This window comes from Ceratotherium simum, chromosome 14 (assembly GCF_057802395.1).
Source record: "Ceratotherium simum simum isolate JZ-2026a chromosome 14, ASM5780239v1, whole genome shotgun sequence".
NCBI classification, from domain to species: domain Eukaryota; kingdom Metazoa; phylum Chordata; class Mammalia; order Perissodactyla; family Rhinocerotidae; genus Ceratotherium; species Ceratotherium simum.
In genome coordinates, this window is record NC_141913.1 from 17,595,694 (window position 1) to 17,616,922 (window position 21,229).

At 35.6% G+C, this 21,229-nt stretch overlaps 1 protein-coding gene across 4 annotated transcripts in view; it reads right to left on the reverse strand.

The window, feature by feature from the left end:
* Positions 1–21,229, reverse strand: part of SS18 (SS18 subunit of BAF chromatin remodeling complex) — an 82,202-nt gene that overhangs the window by 27,672 nt on the left and 33,301 nt on the right. For all 4 annotated transcript variants that reach the window (XM_087439089.1, XM_004420987.2, XM_004420985.3 and 1 more), the window contains exons 4-5: positions 19,855–20,008; positions 15,425–15,646 (exon numbers count right to left, since the gene is read on the reverse strand). In XM_087439089.1, coding sequence (XP_087295215.1) covers positions 15,425–15,646; positions 19,855–20,008 — 376 coding nt within the window. The remainder of the gene's footprint in view (positions 1–15,424; positions 15,647–19,854; positions 20,009–21,229) is intronic.

Below are 21,229 nucleotides of genomic sequence, written 5' to 3' on the forward strand. Positions count from 1 at the left end.
GCAAAATTGCCCAGATGAGCCAAAAGCTTACTGTGTAATTAAACAAAAATTCAAAACAAAACAAGCTCACCTCTTTAAATATATCACTGACCTACAATAGCAGGAACAACGTAAGCAGAAGGAATTCAATTCTTTTCCAATCTGAAGAAATGTATTATCTAAAGAATTACTTTATCAGAGCCAACTCTTTCTTCCCTATTCATCTTCTGTTCTTCCACTTCTTTTCAAATTCCTTCCTCCTTCTAATTTTATTATCATAAATATAAGCCTTTCAAAGGTTACTCTGGGGTTTGTCTTTCAACAAGAAAATAAACTCTTAGTAGAGATAAAGTGGCTAGGTGGAGAGTGGAGGGGAGGAGACCTTAACACTCAGCGCACTTAACACTACCAGGCAGCTTTCACCTTTATTTGATGTAAACCACTAAAAACTACCAGTGGTAAGGATCCTAATTTTCAAGTTTTTAGCCAAGGAATCCAAAGATCAAGATTATGTAGCTAATAGATATCAACTGGGAACTGGACAAAACTCAAGATTGATTTCCAAGTACATGTTTATCCCACTATTCTTCACTGCCTCTGCTCAAGCTATAGCAAATTTAGCAGTTCAGAAGCAAACTGTCCAATAAAAAAGTTTCAAAACACTAACTAGTTTAATTGAGGTTACAATTTTTAAAATATATTTTGCATATAATAAAGTATTGAATACTAGCATTCATAATTTAATAAGTAGCATGATCGGGCATCTATGTAAGTCATTTTCAGTAAATAAAGGTTTTGCCTTGTCTTCCTTCTCCAACACTGATTAAAGACCTCTTGTCTTGACAGAAGGTAACTATGAAACTAAAGCATATCATATGCATTGGAATCAAAATTAAAAATCAAGTAGGAAGAAAGCAAAAACATAACAGCCAAAGGAAAATCCAGAAGGATATAAAAACAACAGAATTCTAAGCTTTGCTCTAAAGGAGAAAAGTAATTCTAGCTTAAACCCTAGATAGAAAAGACCATATATAAAGCCACTTGTGCTTTATCTTTTGGGACGTCAGCAGTTCCAATCCCAAAGAGCTCAATTACCACCCTTCTTTTATTCTCTGTCACTTCCCTCCCTCTGAGCATCCTCAACATCATTTAGGATCAAGCCTAAAACCACAGAGAATGGAAGGGGATAGCACTGCTAAAACATGGTGTTTTTCATCTTTTTCCTTGAAGCCTTATCCATTAGGAAAAAAAAAAAAAAACTATGACTTCAATTCTGATTGTTTAGGACGCATATTATTTTCCTTATGATAATGAAATATGCTACACTGGTAAATGTGTGAGTATTATCCCTTGAGATACTATCAGAAATGAGAGAGCTAAATCTCAAAAGTTTACCCCAAAATAAGTTCTAAAAATTTGTACTACAGAGTGAAATAAGATTACAAAATGAGTCTTGTAACAATTTTCTACAAACAATGGCATCATACATTACTATATGCTTAAAGGTTACTTTTACATAAATTGTTTTGATATTAAAATGCACTACAAAGTGTGATACTACATACACAAAGATCCTGTCTTAATTATCTACAATGTTTTTATAAAAATGTTTTGAAAGGACACATAACAAATGTTAATAACCACATTATTTCATTCCATTTTGAGTTTTATACCCTAATAGATATTCTATGGAAACAATGTCCTATATCTTAAACACATGTAAAATATCCCCACATCACCACGTTTTTATATTACTGGAATTCTTTGCTCCAATAAGATGGTTAATACTTAGTTGTACCTTAATTCACTGGTCAAAAAGAAGAATTTTTTAAGACTCAGCTATAAAGATAACAAAGTTTTAACTGATCTCTGAAGAATTTAGAATTATGTAATTTTAAAAAATTCTGTATACACATACATACATATACATGTATATTCACATCTTCAAATGCAAATTAACATATTAAAACTCTATAAAGCATACCATTATCAGTATACAAAGCATATCATTAACCTATGAATTATTTTAAATAAAGGTCAAAAGTGACAGCTAACAATTAATTAGTACTTATTATGGGCCAGGCACTAAGCTAAGAGCTTCGTCTATTTTTTATCCTCCCCAAACCCTATGAAATCACAGGCAGTATTATTATCAACTTCATTTTACAGGTAGGAAAATTTAAGGCTTACAAGCATTAAGCATCTTACCTAAAGTTGCATAGGTGGTAAAAAGTGACAAGTCTAAGCCATGCTCTTAACCACTCTGTGTACTTCTCCTCCAGAGTCAAATCATACTCTACCAAGTAATATCTCCCAGGAAAATAGTTCTATATAACATATCACTATAATATAAAAATCCTAAAGAACTTCTTCACCCCACCTATATCTATCTAAGAATTAGACCATGAAACTGCATAGATAATACCCTCCCTAAGCCTATTTTCTCATTCATATTTCATCATCTACTGCTCACATTTTACTACTTATTCCTTAACTATTCAATCTCAAACTAAAGCATCTATACTCTCATTTGAAGGTATTACTAATAGTTTATTTGCAAGAAAAAATCCCTGTCTTTCAGCAAACTCAACTGGCTAACCTATTATCTATTAAATAGCCATTTAAAATGAACAGGATTCAGGGGCCGATCCCGTGGTTTAGCAGTTAAGTGCGTGTGCTCCGCTACTGGCGGCCGGGTTAGGACCCCGGGCGTGCACCGACGCACCACTTCTCCGGCCATGCTGAGGCGGCGTCCCACATACAGCAACTAGAAGGATGTGCAACTATGACATGCAACTATCTACTGGGGCTTTGGGGAAAAAAAGGAGGAGGATTGGCAATAGATGTTAGCTCAGAGCTGGTCTTCCTCAGCAAAAAGAGGAGGATTGGCATGGATGTTAGCTCAGGGCTGATCTTCCTCACAATCAATCAATCAATCAATAAAATGAACAGGATTCCTTATTTACCTAAAACATACATCTGTCCTCACCAAGAGTTGTTTTTTTTTATTTTTGGTGAGGAAGATCAGCCCTGAGCTAACATCTGCCAATCCTCCTCTTTTTGCTGAGGAAGACTGGCCCTGGGCTAATATCCATGCCCATCTTCCTCCACTTTATATGGGACGCCGCCACAGCATGGCTTGACAAGTGGTGAGTTGCTGCGCGCCCGGGATCCGAACCGGTGAACCCCAGGCCACCGCAGCAGAGCGCACACACTTAACCACTTGCGCCACGGGGCCAGCTCCACCAAGAGTTTTAAGTAGTTCATAATAAGGCATTTAGATACAATCCCAAGGATAAAAGAACAGGAGCCAAGTAACTAAGACAACCCCAGAAGCTTAGAGTAGTCACTGCAACCAACACAAGCTGAGTTTCCTAGGAACCAATGAAAAAATAGAACCATAATAGATTTTAGCTAGTAAAAAGAACAACAGTTCATTAAGAGATACAAACTTTTTCATAATATGACACTTTGAGAAATTCTCATGAAAGTATTAAGTATTAAAACGTAATAGTATCAATAACTTTTGTTATTGTCGTTTAGTAATACACATCATCTTTATATGTAGTTCCTTATATTAACCATTTCTTAAAGCTGTGATTCTAAACCATAGGTGCTTTTGTCCCCCAGGGGACATTTAGCAAAGTCTGGACACATTTTTGGTTATCACAACTGGTATGGGGGGGTGCTACTGCCACCTAGTGGGCACAGGGCAGAAATACTGCTAAATATCTCACAATGCACAGGACAGGCCCCCCACAACAAAGAATTACACAGCTCAAAATGTCAACAGTGCTGAGTCAAGAAATCCTGAATTCTCAAGGGCATAATTTTAAATCATAGGCATTTCCACAAACTAGCCCGGGAATTAGATTATGTATTTAGCTGTCTGGTGATTGAAAATTAGAAAAGGGATGTGTTGTGGCTTAATAAATCCAGCCAAATAAAAGGGTAGAAAATTTCTTATGGTTAGACAACCCCTCTTAAATAGTTCCAACCATACTATATAATAATATGAATTCAAAAACAAGTCACTGCTAACCATTTATTGTAGACTAAAAAGAACTCCAAAAGCTCCAGATTTATGTGGCACAAGTGACAATCTGATGTAAAAGTAAAGATCCTCCTTTGCCCCAGGTAGAAAGCCATGGAGACAGGCTATATTAGAACATATAGCTTTTGTGTCATTTAGCATGAAAGCTGAAAGTTATGAACCATCTGGCACAGAAGAGATGAGCCTGCCCAGAAAAATTCCGAGGAAATAGACTGTAAATAAGCACGACTTAGAACATTTATTAAAATGTAATTTCTAAAATTAACCCCTAGAGACTTTGGTTTAGCAGGTGGGGCAGACAAATATTTTAACAAGTACCCCCAGATGATACTGATCCAAGTAGTCCTAACACCACAGCTTTAGATAGGGTTATAAGGGAAAGAATAACCAATCATCTCCTTTTACCATAAAAAACAGAATATAGTTCATATAAAATGTTGAAATTGGAGCAGGACTGCATCCTATAAGGACACCCAGGATATCAGTTATGAAATGAATCCTAAGGGGTGTGTGTTACAAACATGTTACAACTCACTAGATAATACACTTAAGATTTGTGCATTTCATTGTATGTAAATGTTACCTAAAGAAAAAAGTTAAAATTAAAAAATGTTGAGCTCTTAACATGCAAACTAAATGTTTATGGGTAAAGTGTACTGATATCCACAAATTACTCTGAAATGCATTTTGAAAAATAAGATGCATTAATGGGTCAGTAGGTGGATGATTAACAAATTTAGTAAATTATTAACTGCAGAATACAGATGGTGACTATACAGGTATCATTCCTTCAACTTGTCTGTTTGAAATCTTACATAACAAAATATTGGGAGGAAATATAAAAATTAATCCTAGAAGAATATATAAAGACTTCTCAAAACTCAACAGTAAAAAAACAAACAATCCAACTAGAAAATGGGCAAAAGACACACAGAGACATTTCACTGAAGAGGATATAAAGATGGCAAGTAGCACATGAAAAGATGTTCACTACCAGTAGGCATTAGGGAAATGCAAATTAAGACTACAATGAGATATCACTACACATTTTTAGAACAGCTAAGATTAAAAAATATATATATTGACAATACCAAAGGCTGGCAAGGCTTTGGAAAAAGCAGATCTCATACACTGCTGGTGGGACTATAAAATGGTACAGCCACTCTGATAATCAGTTTGGCAGTTTCTTAAAAAACCCAAACATTTAAAATGTTTAAAAAGCACTCTTGGGTATTCATCTCAGAGAAATGAAAACTTATGTCCAAATAAAACCATGAACATGTACACAACTGTTCACAGACCTTTTATTTGTTAAAGTCAAAAACTGGAAACAAGAGAAATGTCCCTCGATAGGTGAATGGTTAAAACTGTGGTACATCCATACCATGAAATACTACTCAGCAATAAAAAAGAATGAAACACTGATACATGTAACAACTTGGATAAACAACTATGCTCAGGAAAGAAAGCCAATCTCAAAACATCACATACCGTATGATTCCATTTAAATAACATTCTGAAAATGACAAAACTATAGAAATGGAGAAAAGAATAATAGTAGTTGCCAGGGATTAGAGATGGTCAGAGGGAAGAAACATAGGATCTCTCTATATTACCTTCACCAACTCCCTGTAAACCTATAATTATTTCAAAATAACAAGTTTTTAAAAATGAAGTCCACCATGGTCATATAATCCAGTGGTTAGTTTTCAATCCTCATCTTACTTGAACGGTCAGCAGAATTTTACATGTTTAATAAGTCCCTCATTTGTAAACACTTTCTTCACTTAGCTTCTAAGATACTACACTCTCTTAGCTTCTCTCCCAACTCACTGTCTGCTCCTGCTCAACTTCCTAGTCTTCCTGAAAGAAATCCATCATCTTCCCAGTGTCAAAATGCTGCAGTGCTCAGGGACTGAATCTTCAGATCTCTTCTCTTCTTTACCTTTCTTCATTCCTTAAATGATCCCTTCCAATCCCATGGCTTTTAATACTCTGACCTCTCCCCTCAACTCCAGACTAACATATCCAGCTCCCACTGATATATCCACTTGGATATTAACAGGTCACTCAAACTTAAGTTCTGCCAAACTAAACTCTTATTATTCGCCTAAATCTGTTATTCTTCCAGTCTCTTAATCTTAGTATATGGTAATACCATTCACTCAATTACTTTGAGTAATTTGACAACGAAGTCATGATTAACTTTGTCCTCTTGTACTCCAAATCCAATCCACTAACTAATCTTAGCAAATCATGGCAGCTCTTCCTTCAAAATATATGGTAAATATCCCAAAACTGACTACTTCTCATTACTTCCATAGTATCACCCTATTCAAAGTCACCATCATCTCCTACCCAAATGCTACAGCAAGAGCCTTTTAATAGATCTCCCTGCTTCCACACTTGCCCAACTACAGTCTATTTTCCATACAGCAGCCAAAGGCATCTTTTTAAAACATATATTCAGATCATGTTATTCCTTTGCTCAAAACTTTCCAGCAGTATCTCCACTCTCTCAGAATAAAATCTAAAATCCTTATGGACTACAATACAAGGTGTTTCATAGCCTGGCTTTCAACTATAGCTTGGATCTTATCTCTTATTGCTCTCCACTTTTACTCACTCAACTCCAGCTAGACTTGTCTCCTTGCTATACCTCAAACACACCAAGTATGCTCCAGCCTCAGGGCTCTTGCTTGCTGTTCCTTCTGCTTGTGCAATGCTCTTTTTCCAGGTCTCTGCTCACCACCCTAAAAGAGCACACACATCCTCATCTTTGTCTTTCCCTTTACTTCGCTTATTTTTCTTCATAGCACTTATCACTATCTGACACAGCTGTATCTTATACAAACCTTTAAAATAGGACGGTTTTCACCTGAAAATATTTATATAAAGTTAGAAACTTAATAGCCTTTCCCAAAGGGGATTCTTTTTCTGTTGTTGTTGTGAGGAAGATCAGTCCTGAGCTAACATCCAATGCCAATCCTCCTCTTTTTGCTGAGGAAGCCCGGCCCTGAGCTAACATCCGTGCCCATCTTTCTCTACTTTACATGGGACGCCACCACAGCATGGCTTGACAAGCAGTGCATCAGTGTGTGCCTGGGATCCGAACCTGTGAACCTCGGGCCGAACCTCGGGCCGCCGAAGCAGAGTGTGCGCACTTAACTGCTACGCCACTGGGCCAGCCCCAAGGGGGAATCTACAAAACTTTGTACTCTTCACTTTGCATGGTGGTATGGGTTGTATAAATGATCACTCAAGCTGAAATCATGCAAAATGATCTTAATAATCAATGGAGAAAAGTACAATTGTTCCATGGTCTTTAAAAATTTCTGTTAAAACATTAAAAACTTAGAGGCAGCCCGGTGGCATAGTGGTTAAGGTTTGGCGCACTATACTTTGGTGGCCAGGCTTCATGGGTTCAGATTCCGGGCACAGACCTACACCACTCATCAAGCCATGCTGTACTGGCAACCCACATACAAAATAGAGGAACACTGGCACAGATGTTAGCTCAAGGCCAATCTTCCTCAAGCAAAAAGAGGAAGATTGGCAACAGGTGTTAGCTCAGGGACACTCTTCCTCACCAGAAATAAAAAACCACTAAAAACTCTATTAATGTCACTTACAAATACATAGAGACACAAGAAAAACTAATCTTTATTTACCACACTGTAATTTAAAACATTAGAAATACTGAGAACCATTAATTTTACTTCTCTGTAAAAATCTTATCAAGAGTAGTTTAGGGCCAGCCCTGTGGCTTGGTGGTTAAGTGCGCGCGCTGCGATGCTGGCGGCCCGGGTTCGGATCCCAGGTGCGCATCAAGGCACCGCTTCTCCGTTCATCCTGAGGCCGAGTCCCACATGCAGCAACTAGAAGGATGTGCAGCTACGACATACAACTATCCACTGAGGCTTTGGGGGGAAAAAATAAAATAAACAAAATCTTTAAAAAACAAAAAAAAACAAAAAAAAAAAACAGTAGTTTAAACAGCGTGCTTCCCTTCTCCTCACAGTATAACTGACAATCAGAGCTAGCATTTTTTCTATAGCTTGGCAAATTGTCATAATCCTTTCTAAGTATGGATCAGCTTCCAATATTTCATCCTTTGCACTTTCAATGTTGTGAAATGTCTCCAAGAATTTCTTGAATATGAAGTATTTTGCCAGCCTCACTTTCTCTGGGAAATCATCATTCTTTTCATCACAACCACTTTTCTCATTTATGTCAATGAGTTCACCTTCACTAAGTACCTACAGTGAATATCTGAAGGCTCTCAAATGGCAGCTGTGTCAACATTCCCAACGTTCCCATTCCATAGAAGTCAGTAATTTCTTCTTAACTCTGTTTACAATGGATTTGGATTTCATTTCCAGAAGTCTTACTTTTCACTTTTTTGCTGTATTTTTATCTTTTTTGGCCAAGCCCCTCTTTGAACTAACCATTTTTGTAAAATATTTGTAGGTTTACCACTGGGAGCCAAGGAAGCAACACACCTACAAGCTTTGCTGTATATGCATAAACTGACAGATGCACAGTGACCAATCACTGACAGAATCTGAAAGTGACATGAATGGTCATTGATCATGACAGGTATCTGCTATTTACGTAGTGATTTGAGTACTGAAGAGAGAGCAGCTACTTTTGTACTTGATGCAACTATGTACAGTTAATATATCATGGTAATTGAAAGTTGAACCATGTTGTTGGGGAACAGGTATTATTTAACTAAATTGTGGTAACTGAAATTCATGCATATCTGAACTGTGCAAAGGGAGGCCTGCCGCTATTTCCACAGAACATGTTTCTTCATGCATAGAATGAGGATAATAACACTACCTACCACCTCAACGATAACATGAGGATTAAATTAAACAAGACATGTAAAGCACTTCATCACAGTACCAGGCCTAAAGAGCACTCACTGAATATTAGCTCAAATTTTTCATGAGTAATATGCTCCTCCTCTCAAAAAAAAAAGCAGGAAGGGAAGGGAAAGAGCTCCAAGTAATACACTTGTGTTAACCAAAATCAAATCGGTTTCCTTACTGTAGGACTTCTGAGAACTTTTAACATATTAGTAAGCATGCTGAGTCCTCCAACGTATTTTATCAATTACTATATAAGTCTATCTGGACAATAATTTAACAAATGTTGGAACAAAGGCCTGACATAACTAAGAAATAACTACACTTTTTCATAAAAGTAACATTACCATTTCAGAATCCTACTACCAGAACAAACCATTTTAAAAAGTTAAATTCCTATATCCTAAAACCTACAAGATGTTTTCACATTTGCTAAATAAAGAGTGAATAGCTTTAATCTATAAAGAACTTCTTCCAATAATAAACAAACCAAAGAATATGGAACACAAAACAAATAGGCAGTTCATAGAAAAAATGCAAATGGCAAATTCCTTAGTCTGAATTTTTGTGTCTCCCCAAAATTCGTAAGTTGAAATCCTAATGCCCACTGGGATGGTATGTGGAGGTGCGGCCTTTGGGAGGTAACTAGGCCACCAGGGCAGAGCCCCCATGAATGGGATTAGTGCTCTTATGAAAGAGACCCCACAGAGCTCCCTTGCTCCTTCTACCAGGTAAGGAAATGAGAAGTCAGAGACAGGGAAGAAGACTCTCACCCCACCATGCAGGCACCCTGATCTCGTACTTCCAGCCTCCAGAACTTTGAGAAATACATTTCTGTTGTTTACAAGCCAGTCTGTGGTATTATATTATAGCAGCCCAAATGGATAACACAGCAAATAAACACACAAAAAGTTACACAAGCTCACAAATGAAGACATATAAATTTAGACAAGATTATATTTTTCCTATCTTTCCTTTAAAATCCTTCCTTCTTAAATCTTTCCTTTACCAAAGATTAAGAAGAATGAGTGCCATTAGGTATGTAGTGAAATGAGCACTCTCATATTCCGTTAGGGTTGTGATGTTATGCAACCTTCGTGGAAAACAACTTAGCAATGTCTCTCAAATATTTTAAGTATTCTTATATACCTAGCAATTCTATTTCTAGAATTTACTCTACAAAATTTTTGCACAAGTACTCAAAGATGTATGTACAAAGATGTTTGTTCCAGAAGTATTTGTAATAGTAAAACACTAGAAACATCTATCAGAAGGGGATATGCTTTTGTTAAATAAATTATGCTACATCCATATAATGAATCCTATCATTTAAAAAATAAGGTAGATCTATACAGTCATTATAAAGAATGAGATAAATCTATAAATACTGATAACAAAGAGGCATAAGGAAATAAACTACTACAATCATATGCACAATTAAAGGCTAGGCTTATCTCAAGCACATCTGCTTGGTACAGCTCTTATCAGATAACAATTCACTGTATAATAATAAGGGTAAATACAACACTCCTGGCTCTTGGCCCTTCATATTTACAAAATAAAGGTACTGAAAGAAAAATTTACCACTACTCTAATATCAAACCACTATCATTTGTAACTTATTACCTAAATGAATCAGGACTTTCTTAATACTACTCAAACAAAACTAAAACCAGCAATAAATTAGATGCTGTGCCTGAAATGAGACAACAGGTGATAAACCAATCTCAAATTTTTGTGTTATTTAAAAAAAAAAAAAAGATGTTTATTCTGACCAACTAATTTTATATAAATTATCCAACAATTATCGAATTAGGATTTTTACATGCATCATCTCACTTAATCTTATTTAAAGAAATTAAGCAATTTAGTCAAAGCTCCCACATACAGTAAGCTACAGGGCGAAGACTTGAATCCAGGTATAAAGAATTACATATATTGAACTTGAGAAACACATGCCTTAGCACAAATATAACAATTTGTGCAACTCCTTATATTTGAATATGTACTTAGTAAAATCATGCTAAATGAGGAAAGCTATAATCACTAATGCCTGGGAATGAAAAAATAGGCTGATTCTATCAAATGTAACTCTTGGCCATCTTCGGAAAGCCTTGTTATTCTAATTTGACTTTTAATACTCTAATGAATATACTTGTTGCTTTATCAAAGAAATATCTTTAAGGCAGTAACTCTGTCTTTTCAGGTTATCGTATGACATTTGGTTTCAATTTCTATTCACTGAAGAAATACATTTGTATGCCTACCCTCAGGCACTGTTCTGGGCACCAGAATAAAACAGTGTTAACAAAACAGACAAACTTCCTCCCCTTTTGGAGCTTTTTGAACTCCAGTGGAGTTTATGCTCTACATATGAGTAGGCAGATCCAATTATGTAAGATGGTGGTTCACTTTGAACACAGGTCTTTAACCCAAAGTTCAAAATGATACTCACTGAACTTTATTTGGATAATAGTGAAAATAACACAGGAAAGTTTATGTTGGATTGCCTGTTATACAACATTTTGCCAGCAGTTTAAGAAACAACATTAAAACCTTGCTAAACCTTTCACCTGGAAGCAGTAGACCCTTTAAAAGAACACAGAGAAAAATATTCTGCTATAATAATAAATCTAGTTGCTGAATAAAAAAATATTTCAGTCTTCTCAATTCATAGATACATATAAAAGAGTACAAATCAACTAAAAGTAGGCCCCAATTACAATGCCACTGTCATGGAAGCTAATATTTTTTAAGTTCAAAAACAAAAAACTGCTGAAACATCCCCCCCCGCCAAAGCCCCAGTAGATAGTTGTATGTCATAGTTGCACATCCTTCTAGTTGCTGTATGTGGGACGCGGCCTCAGCATGGCCGGAGAAGCAGTGCGTTGGTGCGCGCCGGGATCCAAACCCGGGCCGCCAGCAGCGGAGCGCGCACACTTAACCGCTAAGCCACAGGGCCGGCCCCTGAAACTTTTAAAAATAACCATGAACACAGTAATACTATATAAATAGCAAATTTAATGGCCAACTTTTTGTGCAGCTTTTTGAAATGACAAATTTTCTGTGGTAGGTCTGTTTTTGTTATATTAGCCTTGCATCCATTTGGGTTTTTTAATTTTTAAGCAAAAACTTAAAAGCTCAAAACAACTTTTAAAGAATTAACAAAATCCAAAGAGAGTCCACAATTTCATTTCTTCAAATAATATTTTTACTGGAATACTAGTACATAATGTGCCTTACTATATTGCAGCTAATAGTATAAATTAACAGAATATTTCCCTTTACTTTTTTAAATAATCAAAATGATAAATTATAAATGTATAAATGGAGGTATAAATGTATAAAAAGGATAGATATCTCACACATTATCTGATTGGGTAAATTTCAATCCAACTCCTAAATTATAATGAGAAAATTTTCAGACAAGTCACTTTTCTTCCCCTGAATTTCATTTTCAAAGTTGAGAGAGAAAAAAGAAAGGGAAGGGATGGAGGTTAAAAAACAAATCCACTTCAAAACTACCAGAATGCATGTAGACTTTGACCTGCAATGTTTTGTTTAAAAACTACTACTGCAGGCCAGCCCCGTGGCTTGGCGGTTAAGTGCGCGCGCTCCACTACTGGTGGCCCGGGTTCGGATCCCAGGCGCGCACCGACGCACCACTTCTCCGGCCATGCTGAGGCCACATCCCACATACAGCAACTAGAAGGACATGCAACTATGATATACAACTATCTACTGGGGCTTTGGGGAAAAAAAAAAGGAGGAGGATTGGCAATAGATGTTAGCTCAGAGCTGGTCTTCCTCAGCAAAAAGAGGAGGATTAGCATGGATGTTAGCTCAGGGCTGATCTTCTTCACCAAAAAAAAGAAAAGAAAAAAAAACTACTACTGCATAATCAGTTAAAGTTCCCAAATATGTCACTTAAGTAATTAACAATTAATAATATAATAATTAAATAATTGCAATTTAATTGTTCCTTTTTAAAACAAAATTCTCTGGACTAGTCTTTTTCCTTTTTTTTTTGTCACTTGACAGATGTTTAGTCTAAGAAATCCCACAAATATTTCTTTTCCTTGACTAATAAATCCCATTATTAAAAAATGATAAGGGGGCCAGCCCAGTGGCATAGCGGTTAAGAGTGCATGCTCCACTTTGGCAGCCCAGGGTTCGCAGGTTCGGATCCCGGATACCCACCAACGCACTGCTTGTCAAGCCATGCTGTGGCAGCGTCTCATATAAAGTAGAGGAAGGTGGGCAGAGATGATAGCCCAGGGCCAATCTTTCTCGGCAAAAAGAGGAGACCGGCATCAGAAGTTAGCTCAGGGCCGATCTTCTTCACAAAAGAAAAAGATAAGTAGCTTTAACATTTTTTTGAATACCTCTGGATACAGAGACATGTATGTAGAAATATGGGAATAGCCAAAAGATTTCAATATTTTGATTTTAATCCAAAGAAGGGCTAATAATATCTCAATAAATGTAAGAGAAATTTTTAAAAGTCAAAAATGTTTCCTTTTATAGAATTTTGGTATTTTCCAAGCTTTTAAGAAGGCCTATTTAAAATGCTGTCTCCTCTAATTTCTTCCACCTATTTATCAAAACATAAATATTTTAATGTAAAATATGTAGTTTATTTTTGCAACACTATCTAAGAAAATGTTTTATAGTGAAACGAATATTAAAAGTTTTACCATGTTAAATTTTTTCATCCACCAAGTACCATATAATTAAAATGTTTTCATAAGAAATTCATGATTAAGAAAGTGGAGATTGCCAGAACCTTGTATAACTTTCTCTCTCTCTTTTTTGGTAATTGTAATTTTCTTTGGTGTTCTTTGATTCTGAAATATCAAAATTTGATGACTGAAAAAGTTTTTTATTTGTTCTAAAGAGATTTTTTAAACATTGAAAATTTCCTCACTGATTTCCATCCTATTCTCTTTTGAAAAGTAACTTTTATTTCTTTAAAATTAGAAATTTAAAGACATAACCTACAGTCATTTTCTGTATAGTCTATTTTCTATTAAAAAATTCATAAATTATGAGAACAAAGCAAAAAGTAATATAACTATAGTAAAAGGAAAAACTATACATTAATACAAAATATGACATTTTTAAAAAGAAGAGTCAGTCCCTAAGTTTAGAACAAAAAATTCCTATAAATGACTCAACTCCTTTCTCCAAAAACAGCAACTATTTTTCTACATGGACATTGCTACATGCATTATTTTTCTCTTCCTCAAATCTTAGGATGTCATATCAAACCATGCTGTCGCAACATCCATTTTTGTGCACACCCTACCTTTTCTTAACTATAGTTTCTAAGAAGTGTGCCATCATTACTGTAGTTGCTGTCAGAATCATTAACAATTCTTGCTCTCTCTTCTGGTAACCAAACTGTATGCAGAAACATGTGAACTCCTTTCTGATCTAGCACTGACTGGATCTTGCTATTGTTTTGAACCTTTAATCGGCCTAATTAAAAAAAAGAAATATTCCATCATGGGCACTAAACTTAAACTTCGGGGAAAAAAATTGAGCAAGTGTCAGTTTTGTGAAGCTACATTCATTGACAATTTATTCTATTATCTCCCTTTGTTTTCAGTGTATCTCATCAAAATTACAGAAAATATCTGTATTAATATTTAAGAATTAGAATATATTATTTCATCATAAGTAATTATCAAAAAAGTAACATGAACTTCCTTTCTCTGGTTGCACTTCAGTGATTTGTTTTTCATAAGCAGAATCTAGAAAATTTTATTGCAAATACATTTAATTCTATCTTATACACTTAACCTCACATTTAGTAATTGAAATAGCTTTAGGCTGGCAATATGCCAAATGTTTTAACAGGCAATTAGCAGAACAGAGCGCCACTTACTGGTTTTTAGTTATTATTCACAAGAATACTTAAAGTGAAACATGATAATTTCATTCTCTGAGATTGGTAATAAACTTTAATAGACCTCACACCACTCTAAGAATATAAGAATACAGGGGCATCTCCATTGAACATTCTAATAGAAAACCATGTTAAAATTACCTTTTAATGCTGAAACACAGCATCACAAAACATCCATATAAACAAGGGAAATTCATATTAATTAACATCCTTAAATAAGTAAAATGAACCACAGAGTAGATATTTTCGAAGGGGCTGTACTTACAAAGATAAAATTATATTTTCTCAATTTTCTTGCTCTAAATCAAATGTTTGGTTATTCATTGATTAGCTTTAAAAGAAAAATCCAAAAATATAGAATTTCAAATACTCTCTCCAAAAGACACAAAAATAAATAAGCTTAAAAAGCTAAATTAAGAAATTTAATTTCTAAATGTAATAAAAAAGTATTTTAAGGTGGTTTCAAACTCAGTGTTACTGTTTTATAGGTATATTGTTACTCACTTCAAACGTATTTTTATGAATCAGCTAATAACTTGATAAAACTGTTTCATTTTCAAAGGTTAATGTAGCATTCTAGTCAATAACGACATAAAGCTTATTTACCTTGATTTGGCTGCATATTCATATTTGGTCTGGGGCCATAGTTTCCCATTGGTTGCCCTTGACTCATCGTCATCTGATTCTGTACTGGCATGCTCTGTGATGATGGCACGGAATGGTTGTAACCTCCCATGGATCCATGGCTACTTGAAGGCATGTTCATGGAACTGTTTGTCATATTGAGTTGATTGGGTCCAGGTCCCTGAATAGGCATATGGTTAGGCCCTTTGAAGAAAAGTGACCAGAACGAAGATACGGAAGTTAAATAGATGGTCTATAAAAACGTACCTTAAAAAGCTTTTTATTTTTTTGTATTACCATAATAATACCAAATAATAACTTAAGTATTTAATCAATAGCAAATAAAGTAAATGCTTTACATAAATGCTAGCAAATACTGCTAGCTGGATGGTACCATTCCCATCTTACGGATTAAGAAACTGACGCTTTCTCAAAAGCCACGAACATTCTGAAAAGGAAGAGTAATGAGTGAGGACTAGCTTTATAAAAGAGCAAAATAGAAGGGATTAAAAGTGTGTAGTACTAGCACATAAATGAATTGATTAACAGATCAATAGATCCAGAGCAGAGTCAAAAAATAGACCCAAATGCATAATTTAGTAAATGATAATAGTGGTGACATTAAGTATTAGTGGGCAAAAGAAAGATAATTCGATAAATGGTGTTTTGACAACTGAGTAGCCATCTGGAAAAAACACAAGTTGGATCCCTATCTCATTCCTTCCATGAAAACTAATTCCAGATGAATAAAAAAATTAAACATTAAAAAAGAAGAAAGAAAAAGAAAAGACATCATATGAGAGAATTTCAAAAAGGAGAATTTTCAAATAATCTTGGAGTGAGAAAACAGAGATGCCATTTCTGGAGATGCCAGAAAACACAGAGCTGTAAAAGACTGATAAACTAGACTACCTAAAAACAAAAAATTTGAACGTGTCCAAAAAAAAAAACCAACAACAAAACAAAATTAAATAATAAAAAGATAAACTGGGAAAAACTTATTTACAAGACATATCACAGACTGAACTAATTACTTAACATATAAAGTAAGTAAAAGACCACCAGCAGTAAAAGAAAGGGCAAAGGACATGAATGACCAGTTCACACAAAAACTACAAAAGGGTCATAAACATGAGAAGATGGCTTGTTTCACTTATGATAAAAAGGCAAATTAAAACCATGAGACCTATTTTTCATCTTTCAGATTTGCAACGATCAGAAGTTTTAATCTGACTATATTATGAAGAAAGAGGTACTTTCATACATTGTTGAGTAAATATAAATATATAAATAAGTACTATTTTTATGGAGAGCAATTAGGCAATAATTATGCTATTTTAAAATGCATAGGGCCGGCCCTGTGGCTTGGTGGTTAAGTGCGCGCGCTGCGATGCTGGTGGCCCGGGTTCGGATCCCGGGTGCGCATCGAGGCACCACTTCTCCGTCCATCATGAGGCCGAGTCCCACATACAGCAACTGGAAGGATGTGCAGCTATGACATACAACTATCTGCTGGGGCTTTGGGGGGAAAAAATAAAAATAAATAAAATCTTTAAAAAAATAAATAAATAAATAAAATAAAATAAAATGCATATACTTTTAACCCACCAATTTCAGTTCTAGGAACTTATCCTATAAATATACAAGTTTTTGTGTGCATGTGTGTATGGATGCAAAATCGTGTGTGTGTATTTATTTATTTACATTTTATAGTCATATTCACGGGAACATAACTGTTATACCAAAAGACTAGAAACAACCCATATTTTTTCTGTGTGTGTGAGGAGATCAGCCCTGTGCTAACATCTGCCAATCCTCTTTTTTTTTTTTTTTTTTTTTTTGCTGAGGAAGACTGGCCCTGGGCTAACATCCATGCCCATCTTCCTCCACTTTATGTGGGACGCCGCCACAGCATGGCTTGCCAAGCAGTGCGTCGGTGGGCGCCTGGGATCCGAACTGGCGAACCCCAGGCCGCCGCAACGGAGCACGTGCACTTAATCGCTTGCGCCACCAGGCCAGCCCCCAACAACCCGTATTTCTACCATAAGGGAACTGTTCAAATAAATTAGTGTGTTCAAATAAATTAGAGACATCCATAAAAAAGAATGTAATGCAATCACCAAAAAGAATGAGGCAGCTCCTTATATATTAAGTGGTCTCCAAAACATATCTTTATATACTCATGGTCTCCAAGATATATCTTTAAGAGGGAAAAAAATGATATATAATATCTAGTATATGCTACCAGTTGTGTTTTTAAAACAGAAGAAGAAAGAAAAAAGAACATATATATGCATATGCTTTATATACAGAGAATATCTCTTGAAAGATAACTAGACACCAATGACTCTCTGGAACAATCTGTATACCTTATGGTACCTTCTGATTTTGGTACCATAGGCATGTATTATCTAGTTTTGTTTTAAATCAGCTAAATCCTTTTAAAAAGGAACCTGAGACTGAGAAGCAGTTCTGCAACTTAGATTATAAAATAAAATATTAAAAGCAAAACCAAAATAGGAAATTAAAAGCCTGGATACAAATTTGTATGCATAAAAATGTTGGCTAAAAGCTATAAGGAACTTTTTTGTGTGTGTGTGAGGAACATTAGCCCTGAGCTAACATCTGTTGGCAATCCTCCTCTTTTTGCTGAGGAAGACTGGCCCTGAGCTAACATTCGTGCCCATCTTCCTCTACTTTAAATGTGGGATGCCTGCCACAGCATGGCCTGATAAGCAGTGCGTAGGTCCGTGCCTGGGATCTGAACCTGCACACCCCGGGTCGCCGAGGTGGAGTGCACAAACTTAACCACTACACCACTGGGCTGGCCCCATAAGGAACTTTTTAAATAAAAAAAATATAAGTTACTGGACTTTCAATTTCTCCTACACCTTACTGTAACTCTCTATAGTTTCAGAAGCTCTACAGTATTCTGGACAACCTAGATCATAACTGGTTGAAAATCTCTGGCTTATAAAGAATATAACTACTCCAGATGGCCTTACACAAAAAACCAAAATGTCACGTTAACAATAATTATACTGCCCCTCAACTGCTTCTTCAGCCTTAAGTTTGAATGTTACATGGAGAAGTTAAGTCAAAATCCTAATTAAAGGTACCACTATAAGAAGTCACAAAACTCCTAACTTGCTAACCTGCATTAGCACTACCGTTCTGGTTGTAAAAACAATGTGTCCTGATGAGCTAAATGTGGATTCAGCAAGAAGCTACCTCCTGACTACAACCTGACAAGTATTTATGTCTTTAGTCCCACCTCCATACAGGGCGTTGGCCACCAATGTGGCAAGCCTTAGCAGGAAATAGGAGATAGCCACCGAAGCACTATTGCCCTTCTACATGATCAACCACACATCAACCTTCTATAAACCAGGCTACCTGGCCTCTTTTGCTCTGTGCTCTCTTTTGCTTCACTTTCTACCAATACAACCAACAAACACAATCAGCTAAGACGACACTACCCTAAAGAAGTTAATTACTAATTTTAAAAATAAATTGCTCTGTTATTTTATTTTCATTATTGCTACTTGTATAGTACTTCCTTTCTGTTAATGAAAATAACCTTTGTCTTTAGAAAGTAAAAATATTCTCAAATTAAATACAGAAAACAGCCCACCAAAAATTACGGGTATGGGTTGTGGCTGTTGTTACAAAAACAAAATAGTTTAAAGATACTTTTAAAGTTAAAAATTCAAACCAGCAAAAGGTAACCTAAGTAAGCATCCAATGGCCTGAAAGAGAATATATTCTAAGTGGCTCTAAACTTAAAATGGATAATTAGTAAAGGAAATGGCTCATTATATAAGAACGCTGACTTGTTTTTCCGCTTTTAATTTTGCTTTACTATCAATTTCCATATTTATATTATGCTGTAACACTTGTATTAATAAAAATGTATACTCAGTTTCAATAGTATCCATGACAAAATACTAAATACATTAGCACTTTAGAGATTGTTGTTTCTTTTCCCCATGCGTTTGTTCCAGAAATACTGTTTCTGAGATCAATAAATTTTTACGTAAAGACAAAACTCAGGGAAATGTTATAACACCTTTTTGTAAACAGATTTTAATTTTTAAGCCATGCTGCAATGCCTTTTTTTTCCCCAAAAAGCTTCTAAAGCCAGCTGTATTGCATAGTTTCAGACAGACTAAATTTAGCCAGTTCTGTTCATCAGAGGAATGCTGTATGTCAGCTACATCAAAGCCCAAGGGCAGCCTGATAAACACTGAATACAGGTCACGTAGCTCTGTAGCTAACAAACTCTAAGAGAGCTTGTACTCCAGGGCATTCAAAGCAGTTTTGTCATCAACAATCTAGTATCCCTTGAGCCCCCATGTCGTTTCAGTTGCTAAGCAACTCTGGTGTTAATGTCTTAGAGGAGAAAAACTTACCAGGCATCTGGCCGTTCATCTGGTTCTGCATGTGTGGTGCAGGAGGACCCCCACCTACCATTCCATCTGAAGCCATGTTGTGAGAGCGTGGAGGTGGGGGAGGGCCGCTCTGATTCATCCCTCCAGGACCCATAGGCATATTCTGTGTGGGTGGCTGAAAGAAGACAGTTTAGTAAAACAAGAGAAACAATTAGACTAATATATTAAAGATGCATATGGCATAACAGTTGCTTATATTATTAAATTGAATAGGAACAAAAACACAAATGCATTTCAATTTATTCTAATGCATTTTAATCATGAACTTATTAACATATTTAATATCCCCCTAAAACTTCACAAGATCGTTAGCATGAACATGTCATCTGACCACCTTAGACCAAAAGAACACAAAGTATATTTTACTTTATAAAAATCTCAGCAGTGAAAATAAAAATTTCAACATTCTATACAAAAAGAATTCTCATTTATTTATATACAAGGATTTTTAATGTGTCTGTTATTTATATTTTATTTAAAAAATTAAGTCTCCTTTCATTATTAATATATTTGGATATATTTACTATTAACGATGGATTTTACCTGAAAAGATACAGTAATAAAAAACCATAAAAGGACCAGAAATCCCAAAATGTGATATATTTTATACTGTTTGAGGGTGAAAAAAAAGTAGTCTTGGTGGGGGAATGTTTTAAACCACAAAGACTCAGTTCAGCCCAACATTTTTGTGCCGACTACTCCTATAGATCAGAAACATTACTGATGGCCTCCAAGGGTACAGAGACAGCTGCCTCAGAAGGATGCCTTTGGCAAATTTCCTAATGAAAGTGTGAAGAAAATCACTGACTAACCTTGAGAGTTCACACAAGGGCGAAAGGAAAAACACAGATACAAGGTAGTCTGCAATACCTGGCTCCCTTCTTGGGGATATTTTGGTAGAGAAAGCAAATGGCTAGTTTCTTTCCAAATCCCTACTTTTAAGCCCACAGGAGGAAGGGAAGTATTATTCTTTACAGATCTACTTCTGCCTTCTTTTTCTACTTCTCTATGTTCTACACAATGTCCATTCCTATCAGTCATTCTCTTCCTCCTACATTTTTAGATAGCCAGTTAGTTGCTGTGTCTGTATCTTTCCAGATTTTGTGAACACAATCCTCTCTGGCACACTTAACAGATTTACACATTCTTTAGCCATCACATGAAAACACCCAAATCTCCAACCATTTAATAGTCACTAACATTTACAGAAATAACCAAGTGCTATTCTAATAGTACCTATTTAAAATTCAGAATATTAATTTCTTCACTATGAAATCCAGACAGTAATTGCTCTTTATTAAATATTTTCTCTTCAATTTTCATCTTAAATTCTTTA